General features: G+C 42.5%; 1 protein-coding gene across 1 annotated transcript; it reads left to right on the forward strand.

Annotated features, from left to right (window-relative positions):
- The first annotated feature begins 2,545 nt into the window (after positions 1-2,545).
- On the forward strand, positions 2,546-17,161 carry LOC142302806 (extracellular calcium-sensing receptor-like). Its single transcript, XM_075343918.1, has 6 exons — positions 2,546-2,800; positions 3,028-3,852; positions 5,868-5,942; positions 8,665-8,892; positions 8,990-9,113; positions 16,254-17,161. Exons 1-6 carry the CDS (start codon positions 2,546-2,548, stop codon positions 17,159-17,161), a joined length of 2,415 nt encoding a protein of 804 aa, XP_075200033.1.
- The last annotated feature ends 729 nt before the right edge of the window (positions 17,162-17,890 follow it).

The following is a 17,890-nucleotide window of genomic DNA, read 5'->3' on the forward strand; positions in this document are numbered from 1 at the left end:
TAAAAAAGTTTAAAATGTTTTCAAAATGGTGGCACCTACCTCAGCCACAACATCTCCCCTGCCTCCAGTGACCAACTTCACCACTCCTCTGTAAGCTACATTCGGATTATAAGATGCATCCCTCATTTTCCTCCCAAATTTTGGGGAGGAAAAGTGCGTCTTATAATCTGAAAAATATGGTAATACATTTAAAAAAAAATGCAATGTGGATTTGTATCTCCATTTTAAGGCTGTGACCACGGGAGAAAATACCTGCGGATTTATCTGCGGAAAATCCGCGGATTTTCTGGATTTTCCAGATAAATCCGCAGGTTTATCTAAGTACAGACACTCCCCATGTTATCCTATGGGACATGGGGAGTGTCTGTGTCCATGCTGCGGATGTCCCGCAGCCGCACATAACTGCATGTCAATTATTCCTGCGGAAATACCTACGGAATTCCCGGCCCTCCACTATAGAGATAGAGGCCAGAACTTCCGAAGGTAAATCGCACGAATTTCCAAAGGTTTACCGCAGATATTTTGCTGCAATACCGCAGCTATGGATAGCTGTGGATTCCGGGGAGCAGCTGCGTGAAACCTGCGGATGTACCTTCGGATATATCCACAGGTACAAAATTCCGTGGGCACATAGCCTAAGATATTTCTGAGGGATGAGATATTTTACCAGCATTTTGTGGTACATTAACAATTGCAACAATTTGATAATTTGTTATTGCAATTTTGGTTAGTTGAGAAGACCAAAAACATGCAATTTTGGAGTTTGCTTTTTATTCCATCACCTATGGGTGTACCATCACCCATTCCCTGTAGACTGTGAGCCCTCGTGGGCAGGGTCCTCTCTCCTCCTAAACCAGTCTGTTTTGTACTGTTAATGATTGTTGTACATATAACCTCTTTCACTTGTAAAGCGCCATGGAATAAATGGCGCTATAATAATAAATAATAGTAATAATTCCTCTTCTTTGTGGGTTAATTTTATACTTTAATAGATCAGACTTGTACAGACATGGGAAGACCACATTTATATTTTTTGTGAAGACTTTTTTATTTTTTCCACCTTAATCTTTTAGTCTCCTTCAAAGACTTGAATCTGTGTCATTTTTATTATGTCCAAGGTCGTGAAATGGTTAAGGGTGTGCTTAGAATATTGAGTCACTGTCACATTTGTCAATACGTGTCTTGTTACTAGGGACAGGCTTTTCTTTGCCATCTTAGACCATGCACATTAAATGTGTGACTAGGCACAGGCTTTTCTTTACCATCTTAGATCAGACCGTGCACATTAAATGTGTTTTTTTTACTTTGGGCACATGAGGGGTTAACTCCTTCTTCTGTTGTAGCAGCAGACCTCTCAGTTCTGCTCAGCTGTCAGCTGTCTTCCGGCCTGGACATAAGCCCTCTGCTTCCTGCAGAGGGTGCTGGTTATTCAGTTCAGTCTGGTGCTAGGCCTGGAGTGGTGAGGAGTTGGATGCTGCTGCTGGTATTTGTTGCTGAGTTGTGTGCAACTACCCCGTATTGTAACTTTTCCCCTTTACTTTGTTACCCCTCCATGTGCACCTGTTGGGGGAGACCTCTGGTGGGTCTTTCAGGGTCTCGCAGGAGGATTCTAGATTAGAACTGCGCAGATGTATATGAATCAGGAAAAAATGACCACACAGAGATGTATGTCTATCTGGGAGAAGCACAATGCTCTTCTATCCCGTATATTGTAAAACAAACACAGTTATACAATTCATTCATTACATCCGTATTGCTATTAACCAATTATCTAACTTGGTTTCACTTACTCCCTTATTTGGCTACAGTTTCCTGCATGACTATACTGTCCTTGACTTAGAGATAAGCAAAGTCTATGCATGTACATCAGCAGCTTGTTACTGACATTGAAGAGACCAGTCTAAGCTAGTCTCCTGAATGCCTACTTTGTTCAGCTTAGCATGATTAGTTTCAATAATACAGTCCAGGATGTGCACCCAAGTATAGATAATAGCATTTAAGCAATGGTTATACAAAGACAGATTATCTTATTATTTTGGACAATTGATTCATAGCCTAGGCCCTCACACACCTTTTTGTCATTCCCTTGTGTGGGTCTTTGGTGTATGTGTATTGCAATTTATACCCCCTGTCTGTTGTTTTGTGTTGGTGGGGTTGTGGGGATATTTGTCCCGGTCTGTTCCCTGGGGTGGTGGGTATGGTTGGGACATAGTTAACAGGGTTAGGTCCCCATTAACTTGAGGGTAAGCATAGAGGTACCCGTTCTGTCAACTCTCCCAAACAGTCACGCCCATTGTGACAGTCATATTTCCAGGGGTTTGATCACTCTTCACTGTTCTGTTAATTTGTGGTGGTCCCACATTACAGACTCCCCCCAATGGTATTCCTCCACATGCATCTATGGAAATACTATTTTGACTGGAAGTACTATTGATCTCTTTACCTAATTTAACTGTACTATCACCTATTTTTGAAAATTAGATTTTCTCCATTTCTCCTTTCTTGATTTAGATACAGCACTATTTTTTACAGCTTGATGCACACTATGGTTTTTGCCACAAAAGAGATAAATGCCATGGAGTCTTTACTTCCGAATATCTCTCTTGGTTATGAAATCTTTGACACATGCTTACAGACTTCACAAGCTCTCTGGGGAACTTTTTGGATATTATCTGGAGAGGACTATCCAGTATTGAACTACCAGTGTGACCAGAAGGTTCCTCTTTCAATCATTGGAGATGCCTTATCAACAACGTCTGTAGCCGTTGCTACTGTAGTAGGAACATACATGTACCCTCAGGTAAATTATGTCAAATAAATTAAGACCAAATCATAATTTTTGGAGGTTGCATACATTTTTATTTTTTTTCTGGAGAATAAACATTTTTCCAAAAATGTTAGTTCTTACAAAAAAATCCGTTAGTCTTTATTTCACTACATAAAACATAGTGTTGATTGTTTTATCATAGTATATTAATCTTTCTTTAGATATTTCCCATTTTTAATTTCCTTTTTTTTCCACTGAAGATCAGCTATACAGCGACCATAGCCTCTCTGAGTAACCGTCTGCTGTATCCATCATTTTTCCGAACCAGTGCTAGTGACAACAAACAAGCCAGGGCCTTGGCCGCACTTGTTGCCTATATGGGATGGAATTGGGTTGGTTTATTGTCCCTGAATGAAAAGTATGGAATTGTAGGCTCACAAGTTCTCAAAGAGGAGCTCCAAAGACTGGGGGTGTGCCTTGCATATCATGAAACATTTGGTCCTACAACGCCCCTTAAGAAATTAAACAACATTGCAGATTTGGTTGTTCAGTCATCAGCTAAGGTTGTCATAATATTTTCCAGAGATCCTTTCATTCATCCTTTGATGGCCCTTCTTTTAGAGAAAGACAACGCCGAGCACATTTGGCTTGGTACCGAAGGATGGTCAAATTCACCCTATCTTGCTTCTAAAAAAATTAGTAAAATGCTGACTGGGACGCTTGCATTATGTTTGCATGAGATGGGGATTCCAGGGTTGAAAGAATATCTACTTGGTCTTCGGCCTTCAACTTCACTTCCACAGGATATCTTCTTTGAATCTTTCTGGGAGATAGCTCATGGTTGTCGTTGGCCAAACAAAAACAGTGATGCAGAGAATGGTACAGTGTGGTGCACAGGAGAAGAGAAATTGACCAGATTTACGGGTATGGAATATGAGTTTAATGAATTTGATTTTAGGACTCACTATTTGGTGTACAATGCTGTCTATGCCGTGGCCCATGCCCTACATGACCTAATCTTCTGCTCGTCTGGTCAAGATCAAAATGGAAAATGTGGAATAGAAACAGTCATAGCACCTTGGCAGGTATGTAGTACATTATCTTCTCTTCTAAATGCTTTAGCAAATATTCAGGAAAGATGCTGGGAATGCAAATGAGCAAACAGCAGTAAAAGAACTGGTCTCTGCCTAGCAGGCAAAATCCCTTAGTTGCTGAGCTGGAACTCCTTAGCTGAAATTCATCTAGAAATATATCCAGCAAGGAAGGCAGGTACAAGGTGAGTATAAGTATATAAATAGCCCCACCCAGGATGTGATAGGACAGAGGCTAAATAGGAAAGTGAGAAAAACCTGACCAACAGGAAACCAAGGGAAGAAAAACAAAGATATGAGATCCATAAGCAGTTCGACAAGGCTCAACCAAGCTGTGGCTCAGCAGGGAAAGAAACTTACGACACAGCACAAGGTCACTGGATCGAGTCCAGAAACACAGGCATGACATTCAGAAAAATTAAGCTGGACATAAAATAATTGTGTAGGCACACCAAAGGAGATGATTCTTGTAAAGTGGCTCTGTCAGTGGTCACTGGGCAGATCTATATATAGCTACCATGGACAGGATTATCACAAGCCCCTCTGTTTACCTTACCTTGACCCTTTAACCTCACTACAGGGATCTGGACTTACAGAGGTGCTCCTCGGTTTAGCTTCTGGCTGGTGGTGGACACTGCAAGATTTGTCAGGTCAGAACCGGTGAGGCAGAGAATGTACAAAATGTGAAGAGTACTCAGTGGATAGGCCAGAGTCAAACAGGAAACAAATATCCAACACAGAAACTGTGCACACAGGACTGAAGCAGAGGAGAACATGGCTAAATCTGGCAGTTTCCAGTAATATGCTTTAGTACGGTTTTGTGCCGTCCAATTGGCTGGAGTAGGAAGCTGATATTATCAGCTTTAAGAGCACAGTCACACCCATACTGTCAGATTGGATGGTACTACAAGTACTAGCCAACTTAATCTTAGTGGCTGAAAAATCCTATGCCATCCAGAGTTCCTGATTCCAACGTCTCATTGATCACAAACGTTGACAGCTCACTCACCCTATCTACACCATGTCATGGTTTCGTCTCCCCTGCCACATGGCTAGGGGTTGGAGCCTTCTCCTGGGCCTTATTTCCGGAGCCTGGACGCTTTAAATAGGATCATCTCTGGTGAACAGACGCCGGCTATAAGCTAAGCTAAGCTCTGCTGTGACTGATGGTTCCTGTAAGTGTTTGATCATGATCCATCTCCCCTGTGCTCCCGGCCTCTGTCTGTGTCTCATCCCCTTGTCTCCTTTAAAATACCTTTGTTCCCTTCCTGCCCGATTCTTGTTCTCACCTGCTCCTACCTCCCTTCCTTGGTTGCTTCCTCTGGTAATGACCTCGGCCTGACCCCAACCTTTCTCCTGCGCGTCCCTCCGGTCTTCTTCTGCTCCTCACGGTGTTCAACCCGGCCTGTCTGACCATCCCCCACACGCCTTGTGGCATCTGCTCCCCCTGCTGGTGCTGTAAGGTATTGCACAAGCACACACTGTGCTTCAGCTCCCTGGCTGCTTCTGCACAGTACAGTTTCTATCCATTAGGACTCCAGCTCCCTCTGCTGGTGTCCAGATACAGCACTTGTGCCTTTCCATTTTTGATTAGACCATAATATTTGTTGTTTCATGGCACACACAGGACTGGAAAGAGACCCTAGTGGCAAGTAGAAATGGTCAAATCTGCCGAGATTTAAATTTGGCAAATCATGCACATTTAACAGGGATATTTGATTTGCATCAAAGTTATATGAAGGAAATTGAATGCTTATAGATAACAGGGATCTGGCATCGGCACCATTCACACTCTTCACAATAAGGCGGTAAGCCATATACTGTACAATACCTACTGGATTGCAACAACATTACAAAAGTGCTCACCAGATCTGGAGTCAACTTCTAACATAAAAGTAGATAAGTGGGGCAAGATTTAACACCAAGTGGTGGGTGCTGCATTTTTCTACCTTTATCTGATGCAAATTGCATGTTCCTTATTATCCTTTTTGTATCTCTGTAAATTACAGAGCATAATAAACAAAAGATGTAAAGAAGAAATTAATACTCACCTCACCACCTTGTCCCACTGGCATTCACAGAAAGTGAGTCATGACAGCGACAGGAGTTATCAACTAGAAATGGAATACACTGTTCTTCTGTAGCTGGTGCACAAGTAGGATCCAATCCCATAAGCAATGATAAAAATAACTTGAGGCTCAAATATTGATGCAAAGAAGGGAAATTTTTATTCCCAAACACTGAGTAGCACAAACGTTTTGGTCGATAACAGACCTTCCTCAGTGTGCACAGGTGATTCAGTGAGAAGTATCATGGGAGAGGCTGGCACTTATCTTAACCTTGCGTGTCCACCGCTGAAGTGAGTGAGTGAGCGAGTGAGAGTTGACACCGCAAGATTAAGATAAGCACCAGCCTCTCCCAGGATACCTCTTACTGAATTACCTGTGCACACTGAGGAAAGTCTCCTATTCAGTGTTTAGGAATAAAAATTCACCTTCTTTGCTTTAAGATTTGAGTGCTAAGTTCTTTTTGTCAGGAATCGTCAGCTGACCCCACACTTTCATGGTAACCCATTGGCACCCCACGATCGGTTCACAGGGTTGCTGATGGCGGCGTAGAACAGCACGATCCCCGCCATAGTGCGTTTGATTTTGACAGCACTATCTAAGGGGTTAACAGGCATGGGTGGATCTACGATCCACCTGCAACTGTGAGCTGCACATGTCGGCTGATCAAATAAGCTACCATTTGTAGGGAAACATATGAGCTTGCCACATGAGCTCACATCAAAAGGAGGAAGACCTAGGACATATACAACCCCTGGCAAAATTTATGAACTCACCTGGCTCTGAGGATGTTAATTCAGTTGTTTACTTTTGTTTAAAAAAAGCAGATCACAGACATGGCACAAAATTAAAGTAATTTCAAATGTCAACTTTTTTGCTTTAAGAAACACTAAAAAAATCATGAAAACATAATGTGCTAGTCAGTAACAGTTACTTTTCAAGACCAAACAGGGGGAAAAATTAAGGAATCACTCAATTCTGAGGTAAAAATATTGAAATCACCCTGTAAATTTTAATTCCCAAAACTAACTCCTGCATCAAATAAGATCTGCTCGTCTGCATCTAAAAAGGAGTGATCACACCTTGGAGAGCTGTTGCACCAAGTGGACTGACATGAATCATAGCTCCAACACGAGAGATGCCAATTGAAACCAAGGAGAAGATTATCAAACTCTTAAAAGAGGGTAAATCATCACAAAATGTTGCAAAAGATGTTCGTTGTTCACAGTCAGCTGTGTCTAAAATCTGGACCAAATACAAACAACATAAGAAGGGTGTTAAAAGCAAACATACTGGTAGACCAAGGAAGACATCAAAGCATCAAGCCAGGAAACTTAAAGTAATATGTTTCCAAAACAGGAAATGTACAACAAAACAAAAGAAGAACGAATGGGAGGAAACTGGAGTCAATGTCTGTGACCGAACTGTAAGAAATCGCCTAAAGGAACTTTTGTTTGGTGTCGTTCCAATGAAATTTATAAAGATGACTGCCTGAAGAGAACATGTAAATTTCCACAGTCATTGATCATTTTTCTCCTTGTTTGGTCTTGAAAAGTAACCGTTACTGGCTGCACATTATGTTTTCATGATTTTTGTTAGTGTTTCTTAAAGCCAGAAAGTTGTCATTTGAAATTACTTTAGTTTGTTGCCATCTGTGATCTGCTTTTTTAAGCAAAAGTAAACAACTGAATGAACATCCTCAGAGTCAGGTGAGTCCATATTTTTTGCTAGGGGTTGTATATATCCTAGCTTGATAAGAGGGTAAAAACATGTATTGTTTTTGACCTTTTAAGAGCAAATAATACAAAGTATTATGAACTTATAGACTTAGATGACTATATGAGCTATAGAGTAATGGTATGACAATCATGGGGAATGTTTTTGACCTTCATTTTGTGACACCTATGTAGTGCCTAATTTAATTGAGATTTTACAAGATTGCACAACTTTTACCATGTGTAAAGGCCGCTTTACATGCTACAATATCGTTACCGATATCGCTAGCGTGCGTACCCACCCCCATTGGTTGTGCGACACGAGCAAATCACTGCCCGTGGTGCACAACATCGCTCAGACCCGTCACACATACTTACCTGCTTAGCGACGTCGCTGTGACCGGTGAACAGCCTCCTTTCTAAAGGGGCGGTTCGTTCGGCATCACAGCGACGTCACTAAGTGGACGCCGAATAGAAGTGGAGGGGCGGAGATGCGCGGGACGTAACATCCCACCCACCTCCTTCCTTCCCCAACAAGATCGCTTGAGCGATGTCATAGCGTGTAAAGCGCCCTTAAATCTAGAAAAAGTTATTTCTGCGGTGAATCAATGTGTTCATAAGCTATTAATTTGTTACAACTGCTAGAAATAAAAAAATCGGACCGCACTCGGATCAATGTCATTCAATGAGGCAATGCACACGTCAGAATTTTTGCATATATGCACATGTTAGATCACAGCATGCATGGTTAGCCTCCAGGAATAGAATAGCACTTGGCCATTCAAGACTATGAGTGCAAGAAAAAAATGAACGTCTTATGGTATCTGAGTGAAATCCAATTTTCACAAACTGACAAATTGGAGAAGATGGAGAAACTTTTGTTTTTAATTCTGCATCTTCAAGGGAAAACCGATCCCCCTCTGATCAGAGTCTGATTAGCATAAGATAGGTGTTCTCAGATGGAGAAAATGTGGTAGTGTGAACCTAACCGTACTGTGAGTTATTTTATTTCATTTACATCACAGATTGTCCGTTCCTTAAAAAATGTCCATTTCAGGAATCTTATGGGAGAAGAAATGTATTTTGATTCTAGTGGAAACCCACCAACAGACTATGATGTGGTCAACTGGCAGAGGAACCCTGATGGATCGGTTAACTTTGTGACAGTTGGGCGCTACAATATCCGTAATTCTCAAGAAAAGGAGCTCATGATCAATATCACTGCCATTAGATGGATCTTTGGAGAACAAGAGGTACACTACCTACTATACATAGACCTGAAAACATGGGGCATGACTGAAGTACAGCTCTGGTAAAAAAAAAACATCAAAAAACCATTTCTACTTATAGATCCCGCGCTCTGTTTGCTCTGAAAGCTGCTCTCCTGGATTTCGAAAGGCCGCTCAAATTGGACAATCGATGTGCTGCTTTGACTGTGTTCCTTGTTCAGAAGGGGAAATATCTGATCAGATAGGTAGGTGTCATAAATAATATCAGACCGAGTTGTCACAAAAAAGGGAAAACAGGGGTACCAGCCAACTGCATTAAGTTGCATGGGGATAGTGAATAATGGAGGAAAAACTTACAGCACAGGGGGAGGAATCAATTGATGCCTCATCTCGACTAAGGAGGAGTAGAACTTGGACGTGTTCTTTGCTTCAGAGTATCTGGAATCTTGTGGAAGCTGAAGGAGCTCGTGTATCCAGCATGTTGATTCATCAAAATGGGACTTGGAAGCTGCATTTGTTAGAGAGCTCCAGTGATCCTGATTCGGGGCACCTCCAGCTTCAGTCATTCACCAATAAAACTGGAGGATAAAGTGGATACTGATGCAAAAAGATGATAATATTTATTAAGTAATAAGGTAAAAAAAATTGGTAAATAGGTACATACAGTGGAGAATTTAGTAAAGACAATGGGTTACTGGCACATATATAAATAGGGTACAGGTAATAAATGGACAGTTACATTGCAACCAGTTACAATAGAATAGGAAAATCAATAGCATGTATCAAGTGAATGGATGGAATCCAATAGGGAAGTAACAATCCAGATAAAAAACATACCCAGTAAACCTTGTTCCAGGAGTGGAAAGTTAAAGTGCCAGTAGTTCAAAAGAAGCTCTGGGGACCCCCTTAGGAAGGGTAACGCGCGTTACGCGTATCTTAAGTTGCATGCTTTATCAGACCATGAGAGAGGAGGAAAAATCCTCCATCTAAGGACCTTTTAAATAAACCGTGTGACTAATCACATGGTATATACCGACCAATGTAAGGTGATAGAAGCGACGCATGTGCGGCCGGCGCAGGCCCCCGGGAGCGCGCGCACGGCGTCAAGCAAAGCGAGCATGAGAGGGGGCGTTGCGACGCATCACAGGAAGCCCCAAGTCAGGCACGCCGTTACCATCGAGACACCGACGCGCACACCAGAACGCCAACCGCAGGCCGCGCATGCGCACAGCACACCAGACATGTCAGAAGGCAAAACCCGGAAACATATAAAGTTACAATGCAGACTGCCACTGTGAAAATGAAGAAGAACAAATCTATGGACCATATAACTATATAGTAAGTATAATCTTATAAGGCAAGTACAATCATGAACAATATATATTTTATAGTCCAATGAAGTGATCTTAGATGTCCGTGGCAATTTCATCTTTATCCCAAAATAGCTGAACAAAGAATCCAGGCAAACAATAGATGGTTGTACACCGGTCAAAAACGGAGAGAAAAACTAAAAAAAGAAAATAATAATATGAATAAAACAAATAGAAAAGTTAGAAACTAATTTATATTTATATTAAAATATATGCATGCCTATTAAAGTAAAAATATAAAGGCATACATACAAATTTGATCTGGCCTAACAGCTTATATGAGAAGGAGGCCTATCGCTAACTCAGAGATAAACACACTTGTTGTAAACTTGAATCGAGTTCTCTAGTCCACTATTCTGATTTCAAAATCCACAAGAATCCTGAAAACCCTCCAGGACGTCCTATCGTGTCCGGTATTGATGGTCTCTGCGATCCAGTATGTCGTTTCATCGACTATTACTTAAAACTGCTTGTTGAGACCCTAGCATCCTATGTTAAGGATACGATGGGCGTCCTGAATAGCGTCGACGGGATTTTTGTGGATTCTGACACCATCTTGGTTACAGCTGATATTGAAGCCCTGTATACCAGTATTAATCATGAGGATGGCCTGGGAGCGGTGCACTTCTTTCTGGGCAATATCAACCAGGATAGCTATTTGTGTGAGCTTATACTTGAGCTGCTCCGTTTTATCCTCATGCACAATTTTTTTATTTTCAAATATTGTTTTTATTTGCAGACACATGGCCCTGCAATGGGCGTGGCCTGCGCGCCTTCATACGCCAATCCGTTCCTCGGCTTCTCGGAGAGGAGCATTTTTGGCGACGAAGGTATTCGGGCTGCTGCCCATGAGCAGTGCTGGCTTAGATACATCGATGATGTATTTATTTTGTGGCAGGGCACAACGGAGCAGCTCATTGGATTAATGGATGCATTGAATCAAAATTCCATCAATATTAAACTCACATACAAATTTGATTTGAAGCAAATTGATTTTTTGGATATTTCTATATGGGTTGACCGTTGTCGTCAATTACAGACTATTGTATATAGGAAACCGACTTTGGTCAACTCCCTTCTTCACGCATCATCATCTCACACTCCCAGTACTATTCAAGCTATCCCAGTTGGTCAATTTCTCAGGATGAAGTGGATCTGTTCAACACCTGAGAACTTCCAGGCTCAGGCCAAAGACTTAACATTTAGACTGGTTGCTAGAGGTTACAGCCATCGATCTATTAAGAAAGGCTTTAACCGGGCTCGTAGTGCACAGAGACAGGAGCTCCTGCAGCCTTCCGGTCGAGGGGATGGGGGATTTGGAGAGGTTCGATTCATTTCTACATACAATCATGAGTGGCAAACTATACGTAACATACTAAATAAATATTGGCCCATACTAAAAACTTTTCCCACCTTGAGTGCCCATCTGTCCGATCATCCCCTTATGACAGCATGGCGCTCCAGAAATCTAAAGGATTATCTGGTGTGTAGACATTATGTACCAACTATCCCCAATCCATTTGGTCCAATTACTCCTCTATGTGGAAGTTTTCCATGCGGCCACTGCCTTGCCTTCACCAATGTCTCTCGCAGTAAGACCTTTACAACTGCAGATATAAGCCGTACCTTTGATATTAGATGTTACATCTCTTGTGCAACTTCTAATATCATTTACTACGCCACCTGCAGTTGCCCTAAAATATACATAGGCTTGACCTCACGGGAATTGCGAGCCAGGGTACGTGAACATGTGAGAGACATTGGTGCAGCCAAGACAGTGGTGGATGTTTCATCCCTCAAGACCCTACCCCGATATTTTCGTAATTATCATAATTGCAACAGTAAGGGGTACTTTACATGCTGCGACATCGCTAACAATATATCGTCGGAGTCACGTCGTTAGTGCCGCACATCCGGCGCTGGTAGCGACATTGCAGCGTGTAATACAAATGAGCGCAGAAACGTGCAAAATCATTGCTCGTTGACACGTCGTTCATTTCCATAATATCGTTGCTGCTGCAGTAACGATGTTGTTTGTTATTCCTGCGGCAGCACACATCACTATGTGTGACGCCGCTGGAACAACAAACATCTCCTTACCTGCATCCACCGGAAAAGGACGAAGGAAGGAAGTGGGCGGCATGTTCCAGCCGCTCATCTCCTCCCCTCCTTTTCTATTGGACGGCGGTTCAGTGACGCTTCTGTGACGTTGCTATGACGCTGAACGAACCGCCCCCTTAGAAAGGAGGCGGATCGGCGGCCAGAGCGACGTCGCAGAGCAGGTATGTACGTGTGATGCTGCCATAGCGATAATGTTTGCTACAGCAGCGATCACCACATATTGGCCATGCGACGGAGATAGGTGCAATCATGCTCGACATCGCTAGAAAATGCTAGAGATGTTGCAGTGTGTAAAGGACCCACTCGTCCCTAAAAATTAAGGGGATAGACATTGTTCATGTAGGGAGTAGAGGTGGTAATATTAAAAAAAATCCTAGCTCAGAGAGAAACCAAATGGATTACCATTCTGGGTTCTGTGATCCCAGTTGGTCTGAATGAGTCCCTTAGCTATGCCCCTTTCCTGTAGTTTACCTGTTCCTCTCCCCCCTTCTCTTTTTGTATGTATGCCTGTTTATATTTTTACCTTAATAGGCGTGCATATATTTTAATATCTATATTTGTTTTATTCATATTATTTTCTTTTTCTAGTTTTCTCTCCGTTTTTGACCGGTGTACAGCCGTCTATTGTTTGCCTGGATTCTTTGTTCAGCTATTTTGGGATAAAGATGAAATTGCCACGGACATCTAAGATCACTTCATTGGACTATAAAATATATATTGTTCATGATTGTACTTGCCTTATAAGATTATACTTACTATATAGTTATATGGTCCATAGATTTGTTCTTCTTCGTTTTCACAGTGGCAGTCTGCATTGTAACTTTACATGTTTCCGGGTTTTGCCTTCTGACATGTCTGGTGTGCTGTGCGCATGCGCGGCCTGCAGTTGGCGTCCTGGTGTGCTCGTCGGTGTCTCCATGGTAACGGTGTGCCAGACTTGGGGCTTCCTGTGACGCGTCGCAACGCCCCCTCTCATGCTCGCTTTGCTTGACGCCGTGCGCACGCTCCCGGGGACCTGCACCGACCGCGCATGCGCCACTACTATTACCATTCATTGGTCGGTATATACCATGTGATTAGTCACACGGTTGATTTAAAAGGTCCTTAAATGGAGGATTTTTCATCCTCTCTCATGGTCTGAGGAAGCATGCAACTTTAGATGAGCGAAATGCGCAATACCCTTCCTAGCGGGGTCCCCAGAGCTTCTTTTGCACTACTGGCACTTTAACTTTCCACTTTTGGAACAAGGTTTACTGGGTATGTTTTTTATCTGGATTGTTACTGCCCCTATTGGATTCCATCCATTCACTTGATACATGCTATTGATTTTCCTATTCTATTGTAACTGGTTGCAATGTAACTGTCCATTTATTACCTGTAACCTATTTATATATGTGCCAGTAACCCATTGTCTTTACTAAATTCTCCACTGTATGTACCTATTTACCAATTTTTTTACCTTCTTACTTAATAAATATTATCATCTTTTTGCATCAGTATCCACTTTATCCTCCAGTTTTATTATTGAATTTGTGGTTTGCAAAAATCTCCCATGGGTTACCTGACAAGTCTCTCCGTGGTGTTTTCTTATGCTGATCTAACCAGTTTTTTGTGATTGTACACTTATGGATTGTTTTTGTATCCTTCATTCATTCACCAGTATAAGGGGCACAAGATGACTCTCCTCTCTGTGTGCTGTAAGTGTTTTCTCCCTGTTTTTCTCTTTTTTTTTGTTAGATTTTGTTTTAAAATACGCATGATGACTGGTTAATAGCTGCAGGCAGACAAAGGCACAATTAAAGGCAATCTGTCAGCAGTTTTTTCTATGTAAACTGAGGACAGCATACTTCAGGGGTTAAAACAAACATTTCAGGGATGCATGTCTTGTCAAGGTCTGATCTGTTATGTTTATTTAAGCAGCAGGACACAACAGGACTTATTCTTGCGCAGACTACAATGTAAGGAGCATGGCAGTCTGACACCCCCCTCCTATGATTGACACCTCATTGTCAATGTACAATCTCTACTGAGAGCCTGGTGTAGGCGGGACAGCTGTCTCAGCACTAGTATATGGCTGAAGCTAAAAATTCTGATTGTGTCAGAATGGCTGCACCTGGTAATGTAAGTGATACATCATTGGATTCAGGATCCCTTTTCCTATATTATGCTGCTCTCAGATGAGATAGCAAAACCCTGCTGACAGATTCCCTTTAAGGCTTTGCTGTTCATGTAAGTGGCTTTAGTGTCACTCACAAATTGTAAACTGAATTGCTCCGATTTCTTAATACCTCTCTATCGATCAGAAGTGCCGCTACTTAGACTGTTTATCTAAAGATTTCCTGGAAAAAATGATTGCGTTCCCCTTTGACATCCATTGTACTCAGGTGCTCGAATCATGCCCATCTGAACATCTAACTGATCATTATGAGTACCGATCACCTGAGCATGGTAGTGCTCACTCATCACTATCTACCAGTACAGAGCACCTGAGTATGGTAGTGCTCACTCATCACTAGTTATCAGTACTGAGCACCCGAGCATGGTAGTGCCCGCTCATCACTAGTTACCAGTACTGAGCCCCTGATCATGGTAGTGCCCGCTCATCACCAGTTACCAGTACAGAGCACCCGAGCATGGTAGTGTCCGCTCATCACTAGTTACCAGTACTGAGCACCCGAGCATGGTAGTGCCCGCTCATCACTAGTTACCAGTACTGAGCACCCGAGCATGGTAGTGTCCACTCATCACTAGTTACCAGTACAGAGCACCCGAGCATGGTAGTGCCCGCTCATCACTAGTTACCAGTACTGAGCACCCGAGCATGGTAGTGCCCGCTCATCACTAGTTACCAGTACTGAGCCCCTGATCATGGTAGTGCCCGCTCATCACCAGTTACCAGTACAGAGCACCCGAGCATGGTAGTGTCCGCTCATCACTAGTTACCAGTACTGAGCACCCGAGCATGGTAGTGCTCGCTCATCACTAGTTATCAGTACTGAGCACCCGAGCATGGTAGTGCCCGCTCATCACTAGTTACCAGTACTGAGCCCCTGATCATGGTAGTGCCCGCTCATCACCAGTTACCAGTACTGAGCACCCGAGCATGGTAGTGCCCGCTCATCACTAGTTACCAGTACTGAGCACCCGAGCATGGTAGTGCCCGCTCATCACTAGTTATCAGTACTGAGCACCCGAGCATGGTAGTGCCCGCTCATCACTAGTTACCAGTACTGAGCACCCGAGCATGGTAGTGCCCGCTCATCACCAGTTACCAGTACTGAGCACCCGAGCATGGTAGTGCCCGCTCATCACTAGTTACCAGTACCGAGCACCCGAGCATGGTAGTGCCCACTCATCACCAGTTACCAGTACTGAGCACCTGAGCATGGTAGTGCCCGCTCATCACTAGTTACCAGTACTGAGCACCCGAGCATGGTAATGCCCGCTCATCACTAGCTACGAGTACAGAGCACCCGAGCATGGTAGTGCCCGCTCATCACTAGTTACGAGTACTGAGCACCTGAGCATGGTAGTGCCCGCTCATCACTAGTTACCAGTACTGAGCACCCGAGCATGGTAGTGCCCGCTCATCACTAGTTACCAGTACTGATCACCCGAGCATGGTAGTGCCCGCTCATCACTAGTTACCAGTACTGAGCCCCTGATCATGGTAGTGCTCACTCATCATTTTTCACGATCTACAATAAATTGTGTGATCCGTTTTAAAGGTGCTGACTGGCTGAGGAAAATTACTTGATATGCCATATGTTTATATGACCTCAGCATGTTGAAATGCTTTACTTTTTGAAATCAATCATAGATGTTAAGTTCTCCTACAGATTGGAATAAAACTTTCACTTTTTTCATTTACCTGATGTAAAATTTTTTTTCCAGATTCTAGAAACTGTTTTTCTTGTCAAGAGGAAATGTGGCCAAATGCAAATAAAACCAAATGCATACCAAAAGTTATTGAGTTTTTATCCTACTGTGAACCACTTGGAATTACTTTGACTGCAACGGTCATCATCTGCTCACTCGTGACTGTGAGCATATTGTGCGTGTTCATCAAATACAAAGAAACGGCCATAGTCAAAGCCAACAATCGAGACCTCACCTACCTTCTACTCACTAGTCTGTCCTTGAGTTTCTTGTGCTCGCTACTTTTCATTGGGGAGCCTCAAAAACTCACTTGCCGCTTTCGTCAAGGAGCCTTTGGTGTCGTCTTTGTTCTCAGTGTCTCATGTGTCCTGGCCAAGACCATCATGGTGGTCATCGCTTTTAGAGCTACCAAACCAGGTAGCAACATGCGGTCATGGATGGGACCTAAAGTCCCTGCCTCAGCCATTTCTCTATGTACTTCCATCCAGTTTTTTATCTGTGTCTACTGGATTCTTCAATGTCCTCCATTCCCTGAAAGAAATATGAAGATCCAAACTGGCGTTATCATCTTCCAATGTAACGAATGTTTCGATACCCTTCTATGGTGCATGTTTGGATATATGGCATTTTTGGCATGTGTTAGCTTTCTTATGGCATTCCTGGCCAGAAAATTACCAGACAGCTTTAATGAGGCCAAATGGATCACGTTTTCCATGTTGATCTTCTTGAGTGTCTGGATGTCCTTTGTTCCAGCCTATCTCAGCACTCAAGGCAAGTTCATGGTGGCTGTTGAAGTTTTTGGAATTTTAGCCTCCAGGATTGTAGGTTGTATATTTATCCCCAAGTGTTATATTATATTATTAAGACCAGAGCTGAACACGCGACAGAACCTAATGGGTAAAGGCACAACCAAGAATACATAGCGTTGACCTTCTCGTTTATTTGACGATGGTACTTATTCTAAGACATTTTAATATATCAGAAGAATATTAGTAGGCTCTTTACATGGGTAGAATAAATATCTAGATGGACAAATGTAAATATTTTAAGGGGTACCAAGTCATTGCTGTAGGTGCATCAATGTATACAAAGTCCAATTAATTAGACCGGAATACAAACTCATCTTCGGACAAGAAGTGGCTATAAAACAAATTGCCACATTTCAACCTAAAAATAAAGTTGCTTGTGTTATTCTGACTTCAACTGTATTTATCAGTTAATATGAAAATGTTTTTTGCAACTACATTCAAGGGGGTTGTCCAGGGGACAAAAAATATTTTTAAAATGTTATGGACTATTATAAAAATTAAAGGACTTAAGACTCAACATAACCTTTTTCCTGTTGCTTTTGTTCGGACTCTTACCTGTTCCTCACTGGATGCTACATCTTGATCTGGCCTCAACATACCAGAAATGGTTGGAGTTGGTCGCTGAGCCAATCACTGGCTAAAATGGGTCACTGTGGCTCACCAAATCTAGAACACATATGCTAAGCTTAAATATAACTGACCTACAAACGTAAGAACCTATAGAAGATGAAGATACTACACCCATTCAGCAGTGCCTTATGGGATGGGCCAAGGTACATTGGCTCAGCAGACAATATCACACATGATAGGTGTAAAAATACCAGCTAGCAACAAGTATCATGT

Source organism: Anomaloglossus baeobatrachus, chromosome 4 (genome assembly GCF_048569485.1).
Source record: "Anomaloglossus baeobatrachus isolate aAnoBae1 chromosome 4, aAnoBae1.hap1, whole genome shotgun sequence".
NCBI classification, from domain to species: Eukaryota; Metazoa; Chordata; class Amphibia; order Anura; family Aromobatidae; genus Anomaloglossus; species Anomaloglossus baeobatrachus.

Excerpts from the sequence above, each read along its gene's own strand:
- LOC142302806 (XM_075343918.1), top strand. The coding sequence starts at position 2,546 with ATGGTTTTTGCCACAAAAGAGATAAATGCCATGGAGTCTTTACTTCCG. Across the intron at positions 2,801-3,027 it reads GAACATACATGTACCCTCAG|ATCAGCTATACAGCGACCAT; the intron begins GTAAATTATGTC and ends TTTCCACTGAAG. Across the intron at positions 8,893-8,989 it reads GGATCTTTGGAGAACAAGAG|ATCCCGCGCTCTGTTTGCTC; the intron begins GTACACTACCTA and ends TTCTACTTATAG.